Genomic DNA, 19,901 nt, shown 5'->3' on the forward strand with positions numbered 1-19,901 from the left:
AAATGATGAAATACAAATTATTCTACCTACTTGCGAGGTCCGGTGGTTTGCAACGACGGGTCGTTCACGAAGATGCAACGCTATGGATCCTTCCACGGTAACTACGACCATCGACAATGAGGGGTTTGATAGTGACTGGAAACAATGGGTCAAGCGATGGCGAAGCCCTTATATTACGCTGCTTGGAATTGTGGCTGGCGATGGAAACTTTTGCAGATGGTTTCGAATTTGGGAAGATAGATTTGGGGAATGGGGTTTTCTTTTGGTTCGAGGAGAGAGAGAGAGATTTGGGGGCTAGGTTCTGTTCTGGTTCGGGAAGAGAGAATTTGGTTGAGGAAATGAAGGGAGAAACAACTATTTTCCTAATATCTTTCGTTTATTTTTTAATTCTTTTCAGTAATTTTTTTTCCACGTCAGTCTATTTTCTAATCTGTTTGTGAGTCTATCCGAGTAGCGTTGTCCTATTGGATTTGCGTTTTGTTACGTTTACATCCAAAGTTGACGCTCCAAATGACAACTCTCTCACAAGAGGGGACCGAAGATTCTTTAATTACGCACGACTTGCCTCTTGTGAGGGAACTGTCATCCGATGTATCAATCCTGAATGTACAAACAGCAAAACCTTAGGCTCAAAATTCATAATTTTTTTCCCCCTCTTCAGACCAACTTATGAGTATACATTGAGTAACAAGACGAACACATCACACCACAGCCTCCTTCCATTCAGGACAAAAATTAAGTCAAAACTAAATTAATTAATTATATTACAACAAAACCGTCAAAAAAACAACTCTCACCGGCCATACTATTTAGCAAACTACACAGACGGACAGCTTAACCAAATTGCATAACCAGGTCAGCTGCCATCTTCCATATCCCAAATTTACGGTAGGAACCTGAAACCACCACACTCAAACTGCAACCATCATCCCAAATTTACGTACATCACCTGTTTGACTCTGATATTAAAGCCAGGACCACATTGTCATCATTATTTGATTCCATGGCAAGCTGGAACGGCATTGTATCTTGCTCATTCATAGCTCGTGGATCAGCTCCCCTAGAGTAAATACAGAATTACAACTAACTTGTGAGTGCAAAATCAACTAAATAAACTAAAAAACTTCAGAAAAGATATTTTCCAGTTCCCTTTTTCTACTACTGGTGTTAAAAGTCTTCTGAGAAGAATATAATACAAGACACATTCTGATATTGAAATCATTGATCGCAGATTATTGACCTTGTAAGAAGCAGCTTGGCAAATGTAGTTTTGCCTCTGGCAATACAAGAATGAAGAGGTGTGTGACCCCTTGAATCAGAAGCATTTATGTCTGCACCGTATTGCAGAAGAAGCTCTATCATTCCGATGTCCGCAGTTTCACAAGCGAGGTGAAGCAACGAGCATCCATGAAGACATTCCATAACGACAGTGTCTTCACCTGTACTAACCATGCTTGATGATGGCTCCAAGCAACCAGAGCACTGATCAAAGGTGGTTCCTTCTTGATACACTGTTAGTTTGGCAAGGGTACGAGAAGAGTTGAAAGCTCCTTGCCCATAGCTAGTATTTACATCAGCATCTGAGTTAACTATCAGTCTATACACAGCCTTCTTATCATTAGCACGTACAGCATCCCATAACTGTTGTGCAACTGAACGATTTTCCTTGGATTTCCAAACGAAAATTTTTTCTGCATACTGTGGTAAAGAAAAGAACATATGCATGCTCTATCAGGGGAAAAAAATTGAATAATCACCCATTAGAAGGTATCACAGATCATTTGCCTGAATTATTTATTACATAGCCATTTTTAGAGACAAGCGGCAAGTCTAAATAGCTCTTCAAGCTTATTTCCCAATTGAGAATTCATTCAAAGGCGCTGATTCTTGTTCTTTTAACCACTTGTTCTTCTTAAAATATTGTCATACAACAGGAGAGTGTACGCAAAATTAGAAATGTAAACCCATGTTAACATCAAAAGACCCATGCTGACCTGGGGTGTTGTGAATATCTTCACAATTTAAAGGCAAAAACCAGATATACGAAATATTTTTCTACTCACACTATGTTTGGTTCTCATTTTTTCCAAAATACACTTCTCTCTCTTTTTTTCAACCACACATTCTTTAATAAAATAATATTATATGCAAATCCAAAACTTTTCCTTATTTTTTAACCATACATTCTCCATCAATCAATTATTCCAAAATGCATTTTTTCAATTTAATGGGGCTCAAACAAGTCCTCAAAGTTACAAGAGAAACGATCAACGAAATAAGGGCTAAATCAAGGACATGAATCTAAGAGAGTGAAAAAAGCAGTACCTTTGCATGAATAAATTGTTCCTTTGTTGAAATTGAATCAGTAGGACTGGGCTTGCTGAAGTAAACTATTTGCTGTTTATTAGGCCTGTACAAGCTTCAGTATGTAATAATAAATCAGTAATCTATTGGTAAAATGAAATTCAAAATAAGAAAAATGATTATTATATACAAAATCGAAACATGTTTCATAATTAAGGAGCTATTTACCTAGTAGGGCCAAGATCAACCTGGAAGACACCCTTCGACTGCAACAATTCCTCCCAGACAGAATTTGAAAAGGTGTTGCCCAGAGACTGAAACAGATTTATGACAGCTGGATCCCAAACTTTAACATCAAGAGTCAGTGACCTCACCTGCAAGGGGGAATACGAAACTAACTAATAATACTTTTCATATACAGAAGCCAAATTAAAGCTGTCATATGAATAGCAGTTAAACAGATATGTTTGAAGATAATCACTATTGGCTTCAAAAAGAAATTATGAAAATCACGAGTATCTACCTACCTCTCCCACTTGAGAATCTAATAAAATACATGATACAAGAGTGAAAACTTTGATAGCCAAATAGATGTTAGGACGTATAGAATGTGCTGATTCCAAAACCCGAAAAAAAAAAATAATAATAATAATAATAATGAAAAATGAAAACCTACGTTAACAGGTTTAAATAGTTGAGGCTACTTCTTTAGTTCATTAATCCAAAGGGCATTACTTAATTTAAATCAAAACTTCTTCAAACAATGGGGAATAGGCAAGTTCTCATATCAAGTACACAATCCCCTCAAAACATCCAGTACAAGTCATTTACTGGTGTCGAATGACAATGCTATATTATATACCTTAGATATGTGCACCCCAAGATTCCGATGAACACCAGAGCATTCAATGCAGACAAGAACACCTAGATTCAAGGATGCCCAATCTGGTTCAGAAGCACCACAATCGGCACACTTGTTGTTACCACATACTTTCTGCAATATGTCAATTGGCTTTTCACTTTTCAGAACAGATCTTTGGTGTTGTGAGCTTCTCAAAGAGCGTTCTATGTGCACAGAGGCAAGCCTCTCAGGTATGTATTCTTCAACTGCTCCATGATCAAAGTCAGGGCTTTCCAATGAACTACTTTCACTTGTAGATCGATGATGGCCACTGCCCATTGGACTACCAGGCAAACACTGGAAAACAACGAGTCCAATTATTGGAGCATTTGAAAATCAATTTATAAGTAAAAATAAAAAAATAATAAAAAAAAGGTTCTTGATAAATTACCCTTTCAGGAGCCTGAGAACTCAGTAATGACGCAATTACCCCAGTAATCTTCTCGATCCAATCCATTTGATCTAAGGCACTCTCAGCCTGCACTGACAGGCAAAAGGTGGAAATTTTTACCATGCAAACTATCAACCATCAACATGAGGCAGCCCATTGTGTATTAGGCACAACCGCTAAGTCAAAAATTAGTTCATTAAAAGTGAAAAACATACCAAAATTTGAAGATGAGAGTACAAAACCAGATACTTTACCTGTAATGTGTAGTTTTTTGTTGGTGATATAATCCGGAAGCAGAACCTAAGATCCGACTGGTCAGCATTAACTTTAATCGTTGATGTCAACAGGTTAACAGTGTTATGAGCAACAGATTTTTCATCATGTACGCCACCATGATGATGAGAAGACAGCCAACGGCTAAGCAGCCCAGAACCAAGTTCAGAACTATTCCTTTGGCTAGAAAGTTGACTGCCAGACCCCTACAGTGCATAAATGTAATGTTCTTTAAAATGGGGTAAAAAATAAAAAAGATACTGATGAGTTCACTTTTTAAGATATACTTCAAATATGTACTCACTGATGGTTTGCTGTTTTGTTTGCGATAATAATACAACATTCCTCTGCTATCAAGAACAAAGAACCTTCTTTTCCAGTCACCTCTCATGTTTGAGGAACGTTTGGAAAGATAACCTTGTCTAATTGTTTGAACCTGAAAATTTTACAACCTTTAATGAGGTATAAAAGAAGGAAAAGCAACAATTAAGAATGTTAGAGATAAATAACACATTAATGACAATATGAGGTCAGCATTAATTTCAGTGATCTTTGAACCTTTCCTTTTGCAGCAGATTGCATAACAGCCTCTATCATCTTATGTGAACTTCTCCCAATAGATTGTATTCCATCCCCATTAGGAGATCCATTAGAACCATTTGAGGACCATCTGCTTTCTCTATCAATCTGTCTTTTGTAATCTTGCATCCTTTCGTTAAGAGCTGACTGCTCATAGTTGGATCGTTCTCTTGATTGCTTTGCATAAGTTGAGACCTGTAATACATGTATGTCGACCATTCAAGCACTGTTGTGATGGAGATACAGATAAAGACAGAGATTGTTTATATAGGATTTCAAATAAGAGTTTAATTAAAATAATGATTTTTTAGATGAGATTAAATTACATTTAATATTTCAATAAGATTTTAATTTATTATAAGTTCGTTTGGTTTTAATTTCTTTTAAGTTTATTGGCTCTATAGAGGGCTTATTCATTGTAATATTGACCCTTGATGACCCTATTTTATAAAAAAAAAAAAAAAAAAAGACCCTTGATTGTCAATTGGATTCTCTCTCCTTTCGAGAGTTCCTTTAAATACAATGTGTCAAGAAAATTACCCGGCTAGTAATCTAAAATTCCATCAACTATGCCTACCTTAGATGGAAACAAATAACTCTATACTAGATATAGAATATTGACATCTATTATCCCCTAAATACAGCAATCATCCGTAAATATAGATCCAACTAACATCCCCCTCAAATTAATGCTGATGGATTAATAAGCACCAATTTGATCACAAGGAACTGATGACACTGACAAGTCATGACCTTTGTAAAAGTATCAGCTATCTAGAGGGCAGTGGAAATATGAGGAAGAGAAATGACACGAGCATTTAAGGCCTCTCGAGTAGAATGACATCCACCTTAATGTGCTTCGTACGCTCATGGTAAATAAAATTAGCAACAATCTGAATAACACTTGTATTATCTACATGAAGAGGACTACGAGCAGGCTGTAAAAAACCAATCTTAGTTAGAAGGCCACAAAGCCAGGCAATCCCAAAACAACAGACATTGCATGATATTCAAATTCTGTAGACGATTTAGAAACACAAGCCTTTTTTTTTTTTCCGCTCTTCCAGGAAATTAAAGAATCACCAAGAAATATGCACCAACCAGTGAAAAATCTTCGAGTGTCAGAACATCTGGCCCAATTTGCATCACTATAAGCAGTGAAGACGAAGAGGAGTCATTGCAGAGAAAAATAAACCACGACTAGGAGTGCCTCGGAGATAACGAATGATACAACGAACAACAATAAGTAATGATTGAGTGGAGTTTGCATAAACTTGCTAACTTGCTAGACTGGGAAAGATATATCCAGTGAAGTAATAGTCAGATAATTTAAAATCCCCACTAGCCGGCGATACTTAATGGGATCATATAGATGATCACCCTCCTCGTTACGATACGTTTTGTTGACTTCCATATTAGTATCTACAGAAGATGAATCCTAAAGACTGATCAAATCCCTTGTGTACTTATTTTGATTTAAGAGGATACCAGAAGGACTAGTGTGAACTTCCAACCTTAAGAAATATGACAAAGGACTAAGGTCCTCCATGTGAAATGAAGTCTAAAGATGTTGCTGTAGAGATGTAATCAAGGAGGAATCCATCCTAATTATAACAATGTCATCAATATAGACAACGAGAAGAACAATGCCAGTAGAAGTCTGGCAAAGAAAAAAGGAAGAATCATATCTGCTCTGTTGAAATGAAAACTGAAGTAGGGTAGTTCGAAACTTGTCAAACCAAGCCTGTGGAGCTTGTTTTAGCCCATATGACGAAAACTTCATCTTAGGACATCTGATGAACAAATGGTGGTCAGACTAGAGGTAGTGCCATGTAAATATCCTCTTTGAGATCACCATGGAGAAAAGCCTTTTTGACATCCATTTGATGAAGTGGCCGACCTTGGGAAGCAGCAATAGAAATAATAGTCCGTATTGTAGTCATCTTAGCGATTGGGGCAAAAGTCTCTTCATAGTCCAGTCATCTTAGCGATTGGGGCAAAAGTCTCTTCATAGTCCACCCCATAGTCCTGTCTATTGCCATAGACTACCAATCGTGCCTTGTAATGATCCAAAGTCCCATCAGAACGAAGTTTGATAGAATAAATCCACTTACACCAATGGCTTGAACATTAGTAAGACAAGAAACGTCCCGAGTATGATTATCCAGAAGAGCTCTAAATTCCTCTGCCATGGCCTCTCGCCACATGCATGCTGAATAGCCTTGGAATAACATGAAGGAATATGTATAGTAAACAATGTAGCATGAAGAGATGTATCTGAAAAACCATACCGATCAGGAAGACGAGATTCTAGTAAAGAGACAAGGTATGGTGGCACCCAAATCATCTACTAAAAGTACAATTGGAGTAGGCTCAAATGGTAGGTCGATAGCAGAAGGGACAATCTGAACAGGATCAGATGGTAGGTAAGGCTGAGGAAGAGGCAAAGTCAATTTTCTTCGTTCATACACCAATCCAGTAACAAATGAGCGAAATTGAAATTCTCAGGTAGAATAATTCTTACCCGTGAATTTCACACCAAAGGAATTCAAATTTCTAGAAGCCATTGTAAAATATTAACGTAATAGCAAAAATAGACAACAAATTTGACAATACTAAGAAGCCCAAGTGCCACCCGATTTATGCTAATAAATAAGCCAAAAATCTGGCCAAAGAATTAGGAATGGCAATTTGAATCGTCAAAATCGAAAATCGTGGTTAACCGAACCGAACGGGGCTAAAAAAGTCGAATCGATGTTGCAATGGGGAGGATATGGTATTTGATTTTAATTACCCGGTTCGGGGCGGTGTAGGTATGGTATTTATGCCATCGCCCCCGAACCGAACTGATTACCCGTTAAATTAATCTTTTTCCATCTAAATAGCAATCCAATGCAAAACATGTATAAAAAAATAATAATAATAAATAAAAGATAATAAAAAAATCTAATTTTATAAACTCCACAAGGGCCTTTTTTCTTCCTTTACAGTCACACATGATGGTTATCAACTTACTCGCTCTTGAAGCAAACTCAATCAACAATTTCAGCTTCAAAAAACTTATTCTCTTACGGTAAATTTGATCATTTGATTAGTTTTAGACATCTGGATTGACTAGAAATTAAGTATACACGGCATTTGCCTTTCTTAATTTGGTCATCAGTAACCTAGACATCACCCTTGGTACCATAAATCGTCGCCTTTTTACAAATGTACCCTTTATCGGTCCTTCGTACAATTTTGATCTGGTAAGTGATCAACAACGCAAATTGTTTGAAGTACTCCAATAAAATCACTCGATTATCAGTTGATAACCATCGTGTGTGATTTTTTTATAATTATTTTTTTTAATTTGATGACTAGACCTATGAAAAATAATTTATTTTCATGGTTATTAACCGAACCAAACCGAATCGAACCGAAACCGACTTGCGTGGTTATGGTGCGGTTATGGTATGATAAAAAAATTGGCAGTTCGGTGATGGTTTTGGCAGAACCGAACCTTTGTCAACCTTACAAAGAATGCACTTTTACCTACGTCAAAAGCAATCTAGAAATATTAAAACCCAAATAAGACAACCAACACAAAATAGCCCAATTTAAGAAATCAAGAGCCCAAACTCAAATTATAGTAACAAGCCCAAGATTTCAGCCCCAAATTATTAACTCCCTTCCAGCCCACGACACAATTCAACAACAGAGATCAGCTGTCCCAATCTCATGCAACGCGATTGAAGGTTGCTTACCAAAAAGGAAGAAGCTGGAATCATTTTGCAACCAAAAGACACAATCAATTATTATGACACCAAAAGAACCCGCCGTCTATCAATCAAGTCCAGCAGAGTCACCGAAGCCACACAACCAAGAAATCACTGACAATTCCTCGACAAAAATCACTGGCACCACGAAATTAAAATCCCAGCAATCGTACCATAAAGGTAAATGTCGATTGCTCAAAAATCTCCTCACGTCAGAACACCAGAAAGTTTCAACACCAAAGGAAACTGAAAATTTGAGTTTCCTTAACCAAAGTAAAATTCCAGAAAATTGAAAATTAAATTTCTCGCTCTAATACCATGTCAATTGGATTCTATCTCTCCTTTTGAGAGTTCCTTCCCTTAAATACAAAGTGTTGAGAAAATTAGAAGGCCAATAATATGTTATTCCATCAATTACACCTACCTTAGACGGAAACAAATAACTTTATACTAGATATAAAATATTGACATCGATTATCCCCTAAATACAATAATCATCCGTAAATATATATTCAACTAGCATTGATTATATGTGATAAATTGCCTCCTGCCCTAATTTCTTCTCTTCTTTGGTCCCCTTTCTTTTCATATATCTTCTTTTTCGTCGTCGAATTGTTACGCTCCTGCGTCATGAAGTCTTGTTAAGAAACTCAAGAAGGATTATCCCAGATGGTAAAACATTGGGAAATTATGTTCTTTAACCTACAGTAACAAGCACATCTTGCTCCAAGTTCAAAACAGGTAAATCAGTTGAATTATTCTAACTATACAAAGTAAGAAAGCAGTCGATACAACAACAGTGAACAATCCCAAAAACTGAATCTGCAAGAAACAACATGTAAACGCACAACAAACCTGATTTATATATGGTTCCATCTGATGCAACAGCTCATAACCCTACAAGAAAACAAATTATTAAAAAGCTTGAGAAATTAAATGCTAGAAAAAAGAAAAATATGAAGTTCAAGCATTTAAAGTTACCTGTTTAAAATAACGAAGATGAGCTGCCATTGTTTCACTAACGGCTTCCAAAAATTCAAACCTTTTTTTCACTTCAACATTGGAGAGAGCAGTTACCTGGTTGATGTACATCCAAATAAGAGAAATGAAAGAAGTGCTTGCAGGCTGAAAAATAATCTAATGAAAGTCAGAAGGGAATGACATCACCCACCAGACTAAAACGAGCTTGCTCAAAATTTGACCGAGCATGATAGAGCTCCTGAAAATGTTCCGGACAACATGAGAATATGTAGCATATAGGTGCTACTTCTTATACACACATGAATAAGTAGCTTCAATCTCCATATTTTACCTCCTCCAGGACTGATACTACATCACTTTTTGTTCCTTTCCTCAATGACAAAAATTTCTCTCGAGCCTAAAACCATAGCATATGTATTAGAACTAAAATATGTGTTGCAATAACAATCCGGTTAGCAATCCAATATCTACAAAAGGTTATTGATACAAAAGGACCATAAATTTCTCCTCGATAAAGAAAAACTGTTTACAAAAATTTCTTCTGCATTAGAATCAGAAGAGAACCAAGATGGTGCTGGTATTATAGTATTTACAGTAACTATTTTGGTTTTCCAATCTACTTGTCTACATGAATGTCAGTTACAAATGCTGGAAATTATTTCCTTCACCTTGGACAACTAAATGTTATTGTTTGTGGAAATTCCAAGGAAGCCACAATAAATTGGCAGCGCAGATTCAATGAAGCATAAACAGTATGGAGGGTTTGAATTGTCACAACAAATTCTTAACATCACTGTTTATGTGAATAAATCCTGTTTTGCAATAGGTCACATATTGCAGCATATATTAATAATATCAAAGATCCGTTGTACAATTAGACAAATAGTGAATTTTGTCAAGAACACAAATCTTTTTCAAATAGTGTGGACATAATATAAATTAGTGCTTCAACAAGTTGTTACCTTCAAACAAATTCCTACAGGACAAAATAATTAACCATGAGAAAAAAGGGGTGCAGCGGAGAATTTGAGAAGCTGTATTAAAAGATCACCTGATCATAAAGAAGAGTAGCCTTGTCAAAGCGTTTCCGTGTTTCCTGCATAAGAAATTCAATAGAGAAACTAATAAAATATAAATTTTGAAATTAAAACAACATCACTGATATATAATGACGTGTGAAATCTCGTAAGTAAAACAAATTCAGTAAACTAAACGTCAAAAATCATATAGAAGCCAACTTAAATCATACAAATTTCAATTACAAGTTTACTCTTATCAAAATAAATTTAGGTCAGCTGAACGAATCTTTTATTGTAAAATCTCGAGTTTCTCCTTTACTACGGAACTCTTCATCCATTCTTGACATATCTTTTTATACCCTAAAATTTCATTATCTCAGTCATTAACCACAAGATATCTAATTCACCAAGACACTTCAAGACTTTAATAGGAATTGCTTTTCTCGTCTCTGTCATCTTCAAATACACCATAAATTTCGAGAATCGAATCCATCCAGTATGGTTTCGTATCTTCAAAATAGTTTGACAGGTTCCCAAGATCCACGGCTCATCTTCCATTAAATAATTTTTTAAACTAATGCCTTCATATTTTTGTGTCTTATCTCTACAATTAAGTAGTATAGATAATAATTGCAAGTATACAGAAACAAAGTCGTCCTGCCAGCAAATTGAGTCACTTGTAAACAATGAACACAGAACGTGTAGATCATAGAAACAAGAAATTTGGCTTCTTTCCATCTTATTTCCATGTCAAATCTTCAAGCTATCGTGCTGCTTCTTCCTACGTCAAAACCTACACGAGAAATTATGTTTGAATTTTATTTATTTTTTTATTGTTTTATTTTATACATAGGTAAGGGTTTTGTGTCTTGAATTTCACGCCAAAAACTCCCCAAAATGCTCTTAACTTGAACAATTAAAGTCACAGGCAGATTCCGTTATTACAGGCTTCAGGCACATGAGACCATAATGACAAAAAGATAGAACTTACAAATTTACAGTACCTTTACATCGTGCAAATCTAAGTTGACAAACTGCAGCAATCGATCATTCAGCATGTTCTCAACCTGAACGGACAAAGAGAGCAATCTTATATGCAGGCATATATCATTACTTAGAATCGAGTGTTCATGTCTTCCCCTTTCTTATACTTATTTATAACTTCTATTCGAAGGAAATATTGACCTTGGGAAAAGAGATTGCTTCAAAACCCAGGAATAGGTAGTGGATATTGACTTCTTAGAGCATCTCCAAGAGACTTTTTATTTATAAAGAGCATCTTATGTACTATAGGCACCTTTAAATTTAGATAGGCAAAATTTTATACACTCCAATAAACTCTCTATTTTAGCACTTCATTTTATTTTTCTCAAGAAACGTTTATTGATTTCTCTTCATATTTTATTTAACATAATTTTTTATTTGTCAATTGACTAATCAATTTAAATGTGGTTTGAATACTTTAAGAAGGAATATGTGATTTATTAAATGTAATCACTGTAATTATAAATAGAAAGTGACTTTAGCTCTCTAAATTTTGATAGCCAAATGGATTAAAATAGAGAGTCTATTGGAGCTCCTTTTTAAGCGTTGACTCTAAAATAAAGAGTATTTTGTATTTAAAGGATCTTTTAGAGATGCCCTTACTTTAATAGAATGGAGGCATGGAAATTTATGTTGGCAACCAAAAGTGAATGAAAAACAATGTTTATCAAAAATCCTTACACATCATATTGGTGTTAGCTACAGATTAAAACATAAATGTAAACAAGAAGACATGTTACTGAAGAAAAGTCTAAAATTGTGATAGAAAACTAAAATGAAGGCAGGTCAGTACATCATCAATTTTGCAACCTTTTAAAGATATGGGAAAATTCACAAAGATGGATACATCCATTTCAAGATTAACATAATGAAGAATCAAATAAGAAAACTATGAAGCGAAAAGTGACGAGCTCAAAATTTAATAAACCTGAGTGATTGACATTAGTTATTTTAGATATGAACCGCAGTCCTGAAGAAATTAGTAGGAAACAATAACAGACCTACTATAAAATCTACAAGTGAACTTTTTAAGCAAAGTTTTATCATTTAAGTTACACTGATACAAAGTTCCAAAATTTCAGAAAATTTTAAAAATATTTTGAACTTCTTTATATATCTCCAGTCTCTCAAGTAAATTTATAGATTCACAGAGAAAAATAAAATCTAGGAAAACAGAACCAATACAATGTTCACCTGAGATCGAAGAACTTCTTTATAAGTCCCGATTTCCCTCAGTGCAATTGTAAATTTTGTCATAACAGGACCTACAAGTTGAGCATATTTTCCCTCAATGTCATTCCTTATAATCAAAACACAGATGGGAGCTAATACACCAATATAAAAATAAGCTAGTAAGTAGCAATTTATCATCAATAACATCAAAACAGAAATATTTAGAAGACAGATAAAAAATAACATAAAACTAGGCATATGCTGTGCATAACCACAAATTATAAAAGTATGTCCAAGTCTTTAAAAATTTACCTATCGGGACAGTAGTAGTTTCTAGTTTCTATGGATGATAGAAAAAAATTCATTAACAGAAATGGCATTACCTATAATGCTGCCACATGACTAACTTCCCAAACATACACACAGAGCAAATATTTGGCAAGCAAGAGACATGCACACAGGTATGGCAATGATCGCTGCATGGATTGATGCTGAGACGCTATTGTTGAGCCAGTGGCTGTTTAACTTGACGGAGGAGAAAGGTTTTCTAGTGTGGTGGTATTGATGCTACGGACCTTGACAGTTGGTTAGCAGAGAATGGAGGTCAAGAATGTGAGGGGTAATGTTGGTGGGAAGAGGGGCATATATAGCCCCTGTTTATCTTCCATTTAATTAAAACTCTTTTTTCTCAAACTCATTTTCAACTACACATTCACACAATAAAACATTTTTCCATTAAGAGTGGAGTTTTGATTCAAATTAATATATTCTAATCCTCTAGAAATGATTTTTGCATCATTTACCTTAGTGTTAAATCATTTATGGGATAGTCAATACCACAAGGGCCAAAATTGTCGAGGAGGATCTACCAATCAAAAAAATTTAAGCGAAAAAAAAACTGGAAAGGAACCAAATCAAAATTAATTAGCTCAAATTCAAGTTATGAACCATGTAACTTTCTGGCACAATGAAAATTTGACTATAGATTCATTGTGATTAATTACATGATTAGGGGGTATCAAAGAATTTCGGAAATAAAGGGACTCTTAACCCATGTAAGGCTCCATTTTGATTCCACGATGATTGCATTAAGCCAAGCATTATATGCATAAAAATTACAAACAATATTTTATATCGCACAACTTGAAAAAGTTAATACAACACATATAATCCAATGGACTAATATGGAAGGTTGTCACATGTAGTGATGTTATATCCAATGTTATCAAAACCAGCTCGGCCCGGCCGGTTCAACCAGTAAATCCAGGCCAATGATGCCCGGTTTACTACTTATGACTAAACCACTTAAAAACCCACCTAACCAGCAGGTTTAACCATAAACCGGTCGCGATTTTGTGGTTTTCCCCTTTTTTTTTAGTTTAAAAAATTTAAACTTCATGAATGGGCCTCATAAACAATAATTCAAATGCCCAAAGAGAAATATTGGATGATATGAGCCTTTAATAGATATACCTCTCTTAAATGGTTTTATAAACTTCCAATATTAAATAGTGCATTTTATAGAGGCACTTCTCTCCAATGGTTTCATGAACTTCCAAGGTGGGATAGTGGCATAACAAAAATGTTAACAAATTATTAATATGAAAATAAAAATTACTGTTTTCATAGTATTTTATTATTTTTGTATATATTTATTGCATCCGGTTCAATCTCAGTTTGACCCCGGTTTAACCTTTTGACCCTTGACCCTTCACCTTTTCTAGGTCAATGAGCGGGCCGGTTTTCAAAATATTGGTTATATCTGCATTGTGACTCCCAAAATTGAAGTAAATAATAAAAAATAATAATGAGAGAGACTGAGTTTCACGGCCAAATAAAAGAAGAATAAGTTGATTCGTGTACACAGTGAGTCAAATTTCCAAAATATTCCTGTACCTCCGAAAGCTACACTAATGGGGTCATTGTGCCCTCCACCAAAAGTCTCCAGAGAACTAGCAAAAGCTATGTCTCCATCATATCCCTCGCCAAGCCCTTCACTGCAAGTGGAATAACAAGATTGTGGAAAGTCAATGAACATCAGAAACCACAGAAAAATAAGAGAAGGGAAGGCAAAAATAATGAATAAGAGGTACAAAATCAACAAGGTTAGTCTAGCCTTCCAGTCTCCAAAAAACAGAAGAATGATGCCAAACACTAGAATCCATGTAGAACCTTGGCGAATCATTTTGCTCAAATTTTTAACTAGTAGCACATAACATTTATAAATTAGGAATTACAAACTCAAAAGGCTTTGCCAACAAAAGTTCGGAAGTTCTTTCCACTTTCAATTCCAAGTAATTCCATTATCCACTGTAAAACCATTAACATCCAAGGAAATAATAAATTATTTTAACGGAAAGGTGTGATAGGAGAATGATTAATCATTAGCACGAATTAGATAAAGAAAATTAACCAGATTGTCTAAAGTATAAGTCGCCATTTCAAATATGATGACATCACATGCTAGTTAAATCAAAGACAACATTGTATTGATTTTATAAAAGGAGGACAGACAAAAGAATTGCCAAAGATGAGTTCCAAAAAGAGAGCTGAATACGACAAAATGTACTCACGTGTATTTTCGACATCCTTTGTAGAACTTCAGACATCTCTCCCTCAAGGATTCAGAACTTTCCTCCAAGTTTTGTATCTGTTAAAAAATAGAAACCATAAATGTAAGGAAACCACAACAAAAATAACCAATAGGCAATTAGAACCTACAAGCTAGTAAAAGAAAAGCAAGTGGCTGCCACATTAGATATTAGAAATTAATGTGTAGAACACACGTCTAAGACCACTTCATATGCCGACATAATGAGCTTGGATTCTCCAAAACAATATGTCAGCCATTAAAGGATTGCAAAATTTTCGGTAACTCGTATAAGTTTTAGTTGATCTCTGAATGCAGCACATGTTGATAAGTGAACAGTAAGTCACAAGTTAATTACAACTCCTCATACTTCTTTCAATTGATAACTAACAACTTGACTTACTTTCTTACTCATTAATTAAACATGCATTCATCCCAATAAATTAATGGAGGATAGTAATGGTCTGTCAAGTACAAAATTTTCAGTTTTTCCTTGACAGGAACGACCTTGAGAGAATGTAATACAGGAACAGTTAGAATAATTTATGATTGCACAATTATGCCTGCTTGCTACACTTGAGAAGCTCAAACTAAAAGGAATGTTAGCCTAGGCAGTACAGAGTCGATATCAAAACTTAAAAGAGCCTATATTTTCTTCTCACTTCTTGAAATATCAGCACAGTTCAAGAATTCATGGAGAGACTTAACATAATGCATATTAGCAGTTGGCGAAAACTTAAACCTCAATAGTGGCTACTCTTCCATAATTCGCTTAAGTTAATTGTACAATTCTGACAATTAAAATCACATTACTAACAAAATTTTCCAAAAAACAAAAATAAAAACTAAAAAAATAACACGCTCTTCAAAAGAGAATCTCCGGTAAAGTTTTGCGCAACAAAAATAAAATTGATAACTTAAAACACCAGTCGAGCTGAAAACGTAAATTTAAATTATCTCTCTTATACTGAATTTCTGGGAGACGAAAAAATGAAGAAGAAATTAACTGACCTGTTTACGAAACATAGGAGAGTCGTCGAGCTTATCAAAATGCATGTTTGTAAAACTAATTCTTCTTCGGATTGACAACTCTTAATTAACATCAAACGTTTACTGGTAGATAAAGGCCCGATCTTTTGCAGAGTTAATTGAGCCAATCTTTAACTGTTTAACATAAAAGAAAAATCTTCCACTTTTTGCTCCGATCTCAAATTTCATCTGAACAAGAAAACAGTAACAGTTGCTCTAAATCAGAGGCTAAATAACATAAAAAGAAAATCTTGAAAGCAGGGCATGATTTTTTTGTGAAAAATATAATGTGAGCATGATTTTATGTTGGGACGGGTAAAAAGAATGTGTTTATACAAAACCCTAGGAAAAAAAAAAACAAGGTTAAGAAGAAGAGTGAGAGTGAAGTGTTGGCAGTAAGATTACATGAAAATCGCCTGTGTGTAAATGGAAAGTCTTGGGAATTGATGAATGTTTTTTTTTTTTTCCAGTATAGATTCTAATTGAAATGTTTTTCGTTTTCTTTTTGGCTTTTTTGGAGTGATTGATGATAGCTTTTTATTTTCATTTGTCTGTAAACTTCCAAAGCATCTTACCAAATAAGTTGTTGAGGCTACCATCACCATCTGCTTTAGACAAATCAAAATAAAAGAAGAGAAAAAATTGATGAAAAAGAGATGGACTCACTTCTTCTATTTTGCATTCATTTGTTTTTACTAAAAATCAGATTTATAGTAAATTTCAATATAAATTAGTGTGATATATGATTAAAATTAATTGTTGATTTTTAATTAAATTTTTATCAATTATTTATCTAAACCAGATAACGACTTTGTAAATAATGATTTTATTTTATTTTTAGGAAAATTTATAATTAGAAAGTAAGAAAAAATTTTAAATTTACGTGTATAATTATTTTATTGAAAGAATTTAAAGTTATAAATGAGTTTCAAAATTTATGGACTAAAAAAAATTTGTTTTCTTGTATTATTGTTCAGTCTTTAGATATTTCCACTTATTTCGTAATGTTATGGAGCATGTTTGAACCCCATTTTTTGGTGTAAAATGTAATTTGAAATAGTAGATTAATGGAAAATATGTAATTAGGATGTGAGAAAAAGTTTTGAGTTTGAGTATAATATTATTTTATTAAAAAACGTATATGTGAAAATAAAATAGAGAAAAAAAAATTATTTCTGAAATCAAACAACGGAATGATTCTAAGTTCGCATACAGAGAAGAATTTTGATAGGTGAAATATAAGGAGGGGACAGGTCTTTATATAATTTTGATAAGTTTTCAAGGGTCCCTCCCTAACAACATTCTTATTGCCTTCATCAACCAATCAACTCATTTTCCTCCATTTAATATTAAATCAACCTAAATAAATAAATAATTTAAAAAGAGTACTAAAATGTTAAAAAAATAATTTCTAACAACCTAGTCACGTGATTTCAATATTTTGTCTTACATTACTGCACCTAAATGAATAAAATCAAATATCTATCAATTGGGACGGGACGGGACGGGGGAGGGATTCGTGAAGTTTGACTAAGCCCCTTTTTGATACAAAATTTTTTAATTTGAATCCAACTTAACAATTAATTTTTATTACACATTTTATGGGTTCATAATTTTTCAATCACACATTTCAACAATTTTTATCTAAATTTATTAAAATCAAATATAGGCATTGTATAGTCAAGGTTAGCCAATGTTTCACAACCATTATTTTCAAATTTATTTTTCTACATATTCATTTACAATCACACATTCGCATAATAAAATATTCTACACATATATCAAAAACTTTCATCTACATTTTAATCACGCGTAAAAGTTGTGTATCCCATAAAATATGGGGTTAAAATTAATAGTTGGCTTTAGCATATATATTTATCAATTTTTATTTATTTTTATTTTTATTTTTTTTAGCTAAACCAAACAAGAACATAATGTTCTTACCACAATTGAGTTTAGAGTATTTTGACTTGTGAAATAATCTATCTTCTACAAGAAAAAAAATAGAAAAAAATATGATACCGAGATGAAACTGTAAAAATAAAATCATATTCGTGAGAAATATTTTTTGTCGTGAGATTTTTAGGTATTTATTGACTCAAAGTATAAAGTCATATTTTGTAAAGGAAGAAATACCATTTGCCAAATGAATGGTGGATATGTTCGAATTAAGAAAGATAATATTCATTCATTTTTTTTTCTATATAGAAAGTTGCGAAAATCTATACGAAGAAGTTATTGGTCCATATTTTAGTCGTGATAGTAAAAGTAATATACCCAAAATTAAGATTGATAGAAGATAAATGATAGATCTGGTTCGAGAAAGATAGATTCCAAAGTTTGTATTGTCAAAAAAAAAAAAAAAAAAAAAAGGATTAATTAAGTAATCCCAGCATTGCCTTGGAATCTATATCAATCAAGGAGGTATGGCCTGGCCACTTTTTGACCACTAGCCATTTCAATTTCTTAAACTGGATTAATCTTAATTGGTAGAATTTTTTAGACAAAATGATGGGAGATAACAAATAATAAACCTGAAAGTTTGTAGACACAAGAAAAGCCTCACTGTCACTGACTTAATAATATTAAATCAGACACAAAAGGGCAGAAAAAGAGAAAGTGATGAAAGAAAGAAGGGAAAAGTGGAAGCCATGGGGACACCAAATGCAAATGAGAGGGATGCTTTTTTCACTTTTAACGCACACAAATTTGCAATTTTCCTGATAAAATTTGATCACTGAACTCTCAAGGGTGGGCTTGGCCCAATGTTTTGAAAATCTACCCGTACATTGACCCGAGAAAAAAGTTAAGGATCCAGAATCTAGAATATATTTTTTAATTTTCATACTATTAATACAAATTAAACACAAATCAATTTTTTTAATTAGATTTATTACTATACAATTAGTATCGACACTTCAAGAACTAACCCTTATATTGAAATAATTTGCTTTGTTAAATGAGCTTATTGAAAATAATATCTAAAATTATTGTGCTAATTTTTAATTTTAAGTTAAATTGGAAAATTGGATAAATAAAAAAATTTGAAGTGGAAATTTCTATATTTGTTAGACCCAAAATCAAATTAAAAATCTAAAAGCCAACAGGCATTTGGAATTTTTATTTTTATTTTTATTTTTTTTTTTTTTGGGCATAACGTATATCCCACTTTGGAAGTTTGAATATAACCTGAGGAAAGGTGCTAGTATAAAAAATTAAAACCAACCAACAGTTGTTGTTTGATGAAAGGGGCTTTCACTTTGTTGCAAGGCCCAATAGGTAAGTTTGAAAAACCAGTAAGTTTAAAATATAAATTAACAAACATAAAAACTGGTTATAACTGTTATCGATTCATCGGTTAACGGTTCAACCGCGAGGTTTAGTGAACTTTTAATAGTGTGATATATTCAATTTATAACATGTAATTGGCTTGGCTTTGGGCCCGGTTCCCGATGCTACCGATTGAACCGGTGAGGCCAGGTGATTTTAATAACATTGCGTAGGCCTTTCATCTTATGCGTAAACATAAACAATAAATGAACAACTCTCAAAAAATAGGGTGTGAAGATTGTTGAACCCACATTGTAGTGATTACGTGGACAACAGATGTTGAGCCGCACTCACATTTACACAAGCAAGTTTCAACATGTTTTGATCGGAAATCCAAATGGAGATGGACGATGTTTATGAACACGGAAGATACTTGAGAAACCAATAAGTAAGTTTGAAAAATATAAATTAACAAACCTGAAAATCAGTTATAAGTGTTACCGGTTCACCAGTTAGCGGTTCAACCGGGCGGTTTAGTGAATTTTTAACAATTTGTGATATATCCGATTTATATCATATAATTGGCCTG

General features: G+C 33.8%; 1 protein-coding gene across 4 annotated transcripts; it reads right to left on the minus strand.

Moving 5' to 3' along the window:
* Nucleotides 1–645: 645 nt before the first annotated feature.
* On the minus strand, nt 646–16,636 carry LOC111396120 (ADP-ribosylation factor GTPase-activating protein AGD3-like). 4 transcript variants are annotated; one of them, XM_023022430.1, is made up of 20 exons: nt 16,618–16,636; nt 16,025–16,231; nt 14,997–15,073; nt 14,320–14,420; nt 12,445–12,515; nt 11,211–11,273; nt 10,239–10,283; nt 9,519–9,584; nt 9,378–9,425; nt 9,188–9,283; nt 9,062–9,103; nt 4,428–4,643; nt 4,174–4,305; nt 3,851–4,075; nt 3,597–3,683; nt 3,167–3,502; nt 2,533–2,678; nt 2,326–2,419; nt 1,241–1,698; nt 646–1,060 (listed from the first exon to the last, which is right to left on the minus strand). In XM_023022430.1, exons 2-20 carry the CDS (start codon nt 16,067–16,069, stop codon nt 946–948), a joined length of 2,463 nt encoding a protein of 820 aa, XP_022878198.1. In that variant the 5' UTR covers nt 16,070–16,231; nt 16,618–16,636; the 3' UTR covers nt 646–945. The 4 variants fall into 4 exon arrangements, with proteins under 4 accessions (XP_022878198.1, XP_022878199.1, XP_022878196.1 ...); XM_023022431.1 differs by lacking the exon at nt 16,618–16,636 and adding an exon at nt 16,448–16,598 and having other exon boundaries at nt 2,326–2,410; XM_023022428.1 differs by lacking the exon at nt 16,618–16,636 and adding an exon at nt 16,448–16,598.
* Nucleotides 16,637–19,901: the final 3,265 nt, after the last annotated feature.

Source organism: Olea europaea, chromosome 6, assembly GCF_002742605.1.
Source record: "Olea europaea var. sylvestris chromosome 6, O_europaea_v1, whole genome shotgun sequence".
Taxonomy (NCBI): domain Eukaryota; kingdom Viridiplantae; phylum Streptophyta; class Magnoliopsida; order Lamiales; family Oleaceae; genus Olea; species Olea europaea.